At 33.4% G+C, this 5,852-nt stretch overlaps 1 protein-coding gene across 1 annotated transcript; it reads left to right on the plus strand.

Moving 5' to 3' along the window:
* The first annotated feature begins 491 nt into the window (after positions 1-491).
* Positions 492-5,689, plus strand: LOC132557695 (uncharacterized). The gene is made up of 5 exons (XM_060222216.1): positions 492-558; positions 2,161-2,195; positions 2,476-2,550; positions 3,341-3,536; positions 5,126-5,689. The coding sequence occupies exons 1-5, from the start codon at positions 492-494 to the stop codon at positions 5,623-5,625; spliced, it is 873 nt and encodes a 290-aa protein (XP_060078199.1). The 3' UTR covers positions 5,626-5,689.
* Positions 5,690-5,852: the final 163 nt, after the last annotated feature.

A 5,852-nucleotide genomic window follows, 5' to 3' on the forward strand; every position in this document is an offset into this window, starting at 1 on the left:
AATAGAAATATATCGTGAAATATTCAATATCATGCGACGTCATTTTCTGTTTTTGGTTAAAAAAAAAAAGAAAGAAAAACGATGGCAATTAAAACAGTTTTACCGACTTGGAAATCTTTTACATATGTAGTTATCTCCAATATTGAATGCAAAACATGTACCGAGAAACACAAACCTGACAATCGTATGGTCAGTATTTTGCGTTAAATGTCATAAGATAGGTAACCTCTATTACAGTTTAGTGTGAGTTTCACAGCTATGTGATGTCCTAGATATAGCGGTCTGGCCACATAAACGAACAAAGCCGAGAGAAGGTAAATTCTACTTCATTTTCGTAAAAAAATATTATCATCTTCTTCAGTAATTTATAATAGTATGGTTGGAATGCACACCTATTTCTTCAAGTGGTTTTTGTACTTATAATATCCTACAATTTTATCCTAGATAAACATAATGCATTTTTACATTTTATACGAAAACAACATACCAAGATGGCGCGGAACGAAGAAAAACAGCTTGGCAGACTGAACAGACTACTTCTAAAACAAGACAAAGAAGGTTTTTAAGAACAAACAATATTTTGTATCAGCTTTTAAAGCTATTTCATTGTAACAGCTTATCAAATTAACTCTATATACTCAATGTATTTCTTATAACACAATGAAACACTGTCCAATTATACTCGTAATGATACCTGGATACATAATTGTATCCTTGGCGCATTAGTTTCGGACCCCTTACGCATTATTTTAGCTAGCTACTCTGTGTAAATGAAGAGCCACCAAAGAAATACATAACTTACTTGAAATGTGTCCATACTATAAGATTTTTTAAAAAACTGATCGGTGAAATACCAGTATTTTTCTATAACATATCCACAGATTGTACCACAAATTCGCCTGAAATGATCGACTTGTATATTAGACATGTGATTGCACTTCCATTTCTGATGAATGACTAGATCACAGAGACGCTTGAGTCAGCTTAGTGTGACCCAGAAGTACACATGTATTACTTGATATCATCATTTGAACGGGAATGACATTTTGATGAAAATAAAAATTGTAGTAGTAGGAGGTTGATGTGACTTGTATACAATGTTACAGTCTAGTTACAGTCGATTATCACGCCAGAGACCCGAGTTTGATTCCTGGTCAGCGCACTCGACAGGAATGTGTGTTTTTCCTGTTCTTTCACTTTGGCACTCAATGAAATCCAAAGGAGTTGTGGTAATTGGAGCCTCGGGTTGAGATTTAGGAAATCTCAAGAGAAACAGGGGAATAGTGTAATAGGAGTGGGTTGGTGTGGCGTGAATATAGTGTTGAAACAGTCTGTGTCACTCAGGTGATAGAGCATGCTTCTTTGGTTCAGTTGGTAGAGCCGGTTGATTATGACACCAGAGACCTGGGTTCGATTCCTTGTTGGGGCACTCAACAGGAATGCATATTTTCCCTGTGCTTTTACAAATCAAAATACATTGACGGTGTGAAAGTTGTTGATATCTGTGTTTATGTGTGCATTTTTTCTAAGGGTTTAGATTCAAGTTTTTATTATTTGATTCTTTTTTTCTGAAATGAGTCAAATTGTGAGGTGTGGCCTTTTATTCATGATCGATTTGTATTCACATGACAGATGATAATGATACATTGGTATCTGAGGATGAATTGATATGTTATTTCACCATATGTAGGAGGATGTTTGACATGTAAAAATGTGAATCAAGAAAAAATACACAAATTTGCCAATGAAATATATACTCATATTATTTCATGATGAATAGCTTTAATCACAATTTTTTTATTTAGATCAATGCATAAATTCTTTCTTTAGTGTGATAACAAAATAGCTGTTACGAAATACATAACGGTCCGAAACCAATGTCGAGAAGATATGTAATAAATAGTTTTTCATGTTGTGAAACATTTTTTTAAATTGATGATTCCTGCTATTTTTGTTGTATAATAACTATATTTCACGGATATAACGCCCAATGGTTAGAGCGCTAGCTAGCTTTACCATAAGAATGTCCCCCTCCCCTCTCCTACCTTTCCCTCCCGAAGAATATAAATATTGATGCTTAATTGGGATATGAGCAAATGTTATGACAAATGTACTTAAATTATATAAAACTTTATGTGTTTGTTTTGATTTATTTTGTAGAACAGGAAAAGAAGAACCCCAAACGTCCAAGGCTTGTAAGTTTCCTATTCGTCTTAAAACATTGACCACTGAACACAAGGAGAAAATTGGTCATAAGATTAAAGTATCACAACAAATGCAGAAGTTCATGATTCCAGTTATAAACTTTAAGGAGGAAAAAGTGTAGTTTTATATCTAGTTATGTTACATTTGTACATTTCTCTGTATCTTACATACATGTTAGTGTTCTTAATTTGGATACTTACACATGTAGTACACAACTTCATTTGGAGTCTATGATTTGAATGAATTGATGTTCTCTATCTACTTCTCTAGGAGGACTTAAACTCAAGTGATGCCATTAAGAAGTGGATTCCTAGTATAAAGAGAGATATCGATTTTTGCCTCAAAGTAAGTCTCTTACATGTGTATAGTACTGTAATTTTCAAAATCTTGTTATTACTTCCTTTTTTAATCAATGAACAGAGTTAAAATAAATATCAGTTTTTTGGAACATTTTCTTTCGGTTGGTAATGCCAATAGAATAGAAGCTCTTATTACACAACCAGTAGGAGATTACAGTGTATGTACTCAAAGGTTGAAAATAGTGTGACGAGAGCCAAATTGACTACAAAACATTGTTATGTCTTGTGTATTTTTTGGTCTATAATCTGTTTACTATCTCATCACACTATTTTCTACCTTAGTGTACATAGGATTATAGTACAGCCGAAAAAGTGGGTAGATTCCTTACCCTCTCATAAACTACGTACATCAGCACTAATACACTCCACATAAGTCATTAGTCAGATGAAGGTGACCATGTAGTCATCAAAATGTCACTCTAATCTTCTACTGGTTGCGTTATTAGAACTTCTTTTCTAAATAACAGAGTTAAAAAATTGATACATATAATACTTTAAAAGGAATACTATTTTTTGACATGTCTTTAACTTGATTTACTTTAAAAGGAATACTATTTTTTGACATGTCTTTAACTTGATTTACTTTAAAAGGAATACTATTTTTTGACATGTCTTTAACTTGATTTACTTTAAAAGGAATACTATTTTTTAACATGTCTTTAACTTGATTTTTAATGTAAGAAAAGGAGAAATAACTCAGTTTAGAAAATGACAACCAAGAGTTCTTACATATATTTAGGTACAGTGCTCTAATATAAAAGCTTTATTACATACAGCAATCACAGGTGCCTTGTTACCCAGAAAGTAAGATACAAGAATGCAACAAAAAGATAGACTATCTACGCCATCAATATTGGGCTTTTGTCAGAAAGTTACGCCAGCTCGACCCCAGTACTGGCAGCATACCCTGGACAGACCGTCATTACGCCCCAAAGAAACGCCAGCACTCTGCCAGTCATCCTCACCACACAGGTACTATATCTGGTACATGATTACAGGGAGTAGCCAATGTAAATATATGGACAGTATCTATCCTGTGATAAACCCAACAAATCACCTCTGACAAAGTAAGGGTCAACACTCATTACAGGATGTGATGTGATAGCATTTGTTGGTAATTATTACTGAAAATCAATAAATATAGTCAGGTTTTTGGCAAGGTATAGATTCATTTGATGAATACACATGTACATGTGTAGTATATTTGTACAGTAAAGACTAGTTGACTCATACATCATATATAGTTTAGTTATTGTGAAGAAAAATATATTGTCTTTGTTTCTATTTAATTAAAATTGACTGAAGTTTTCTATTTTGTGCATCAGGCCCTTGATGAAAACTTTCAGACTACTTTCTATAATGTTATAAAGAAAAGAAACTCATAACACAACAAAGTATATAAACATGTTGAAGATAGAGAAATTGCCAATTTATTGCAGTAAAATACTATTTCACGGAAACAATATATGGTTGTCAAGGTTTAAGAATTTTCATAAGAGATATTGTTTGGATTGTGAGCAATTTTGATTGTCGTCCCACCATCATCACATTGTAAGTTATTCAAATCCTCCTGTTCCGTAATCCACCTGGTCATCTGCTGTTGGTCCTAAAGAAAATTGTGTTATCACTATTTCTTGAGAAGTACAGAATGAATCTTTCTGAAATTTCATTTTCTCCTTAGTCCCTGGTTGTGCCCTTTTGATTTGGGGACTGATCCAAAAAACTAAATGACTGACAGCTTGTCAGTAAGGAATTTGACAGTGAAAGTGTGTTATGACTATTTCTTGTAAAGTATGAGATGAATCTCTCAAATTCCATAATTATGTAGGTTCCCTTTAATCCGCACTTGTACCCTTTAAGTTTTTAGATAGATCAGAAAAAACAATATGGCTGAGCAGTGGCCATCTTGGAATTGACTATGAATGTCTGTTATCAACATTTTTTCAGAAGTACTGGAATGATATTTCTTGAATTCATCTGAAGGTTTACCTTATGCTAATTACATAAAGTCTGATGCCCTATCAATTTTCTTAATGATCACTAAAAAATGGCCAAACAGAGCTGCATGTTGATTTTAGAGAGTTAGTATTGTGATCTTTTTCTTCAAGTAGTACTTAATGGATAGTTGATAAAAATGAATCTTTCAGTTCTCCTTGGGCCTTTCAGCTGTGCTGGGTATTTTTTAAAGTCCTATATGTAGGTTTCCCATGTATTGATGTATCCAGATTATTAATTCCCCTGTTAATGTATCAAATAAGGGACAAATAATAGGAAAGATGTATGGAAAAGATTCATTTTTTTTTTATATTATGAAGATTATTGTGGGTGCCAAGATTTCTCTGGGATCTCTTTTAGAAAAAATGAAAATTTTCTGATAATCAATGTTTGAAATTGGGACTCTCCCTGCAAAACAGGAAGAGATAGTAAGTATGATTATACAGTCATACAATCAATTTTATTTAATGATGTTTGTTTTGAAAGTGAAATGATACTGTAAGATTATTGACAAATAATTGAAATGGTGAAATCATAATTGAAATGTGCCTTTTTTGTTTTTGTAGGTGATGAAATTCAGAATAAACAACAGTGTATAGATTGCAGTATTCCTAAAGCCAACAGTGTGACAGATTCAATCTCTAATGGATTAATTACCTCCACTGATAGAATCGACTCCACTGATCAGACAGTACTACATACTGCTGAACACAAGTCAAATTTCTGTCCTATCTCTACTCCAATACTTGACAGCGACAGTTCCTACCAAACAATGTATGGATATGAACCAGTATGTGTGATAACCAATGCTACATTTGACACTGACCTAAATGATCAGCCACTAAAATTTGGCTCTACTGAGGCCCCAGAGGGAGGTGATTCCGTGAATAGTGGTTCTGTACCTGATTTATCAAGATCTGATCACTGTGACAGTAATGATCAGGCTAGAAGACACCTTGTATACAGAAGTAGTAGTGCTTTCTGTGAAGGAAATGTTTCAGGTGAAAAGACCCTGTCTGCTTGTGGTCTCATTCCATACTCTGACACCTCTGATGATGATGATTAAAACTCCCCCAATTTCTATTTTCTTTTCTTCTATGAATTCTTTTAAAATTAACTTTTCAGGCAAAGGTGAGGAAATGATATTATGGATCAAGTGTATTCATTTCAACTTTACTTATTAGAAATATATTCATGAGTGGACTTATCTCCAGGCGAGGAATTATTGCCTGTTCAATACAGAACATGGCTATTAAAAGTAGCCTTACTAAAGAAAAACACAAAGTCTTCTAA

The sequence above is a fragment of the Ylistrum balloti genome, unplaced genomic scaffold, assembly GCF_031769215.1.
Source record: "Ylistrum balloti isolate Yb309-2 unplaced genomic scaffold, AGI_CSIRO_Ybal_v1 Utg370706, whole genome shotgun sequence".
In the NCBI taxonomy this organism is placed as follows: Eukaryota; Metazoa; Mollusca; class Bivalvia; order Pectinida; family Pectinidae; genus Ylistrum; species Ylistrum balloti.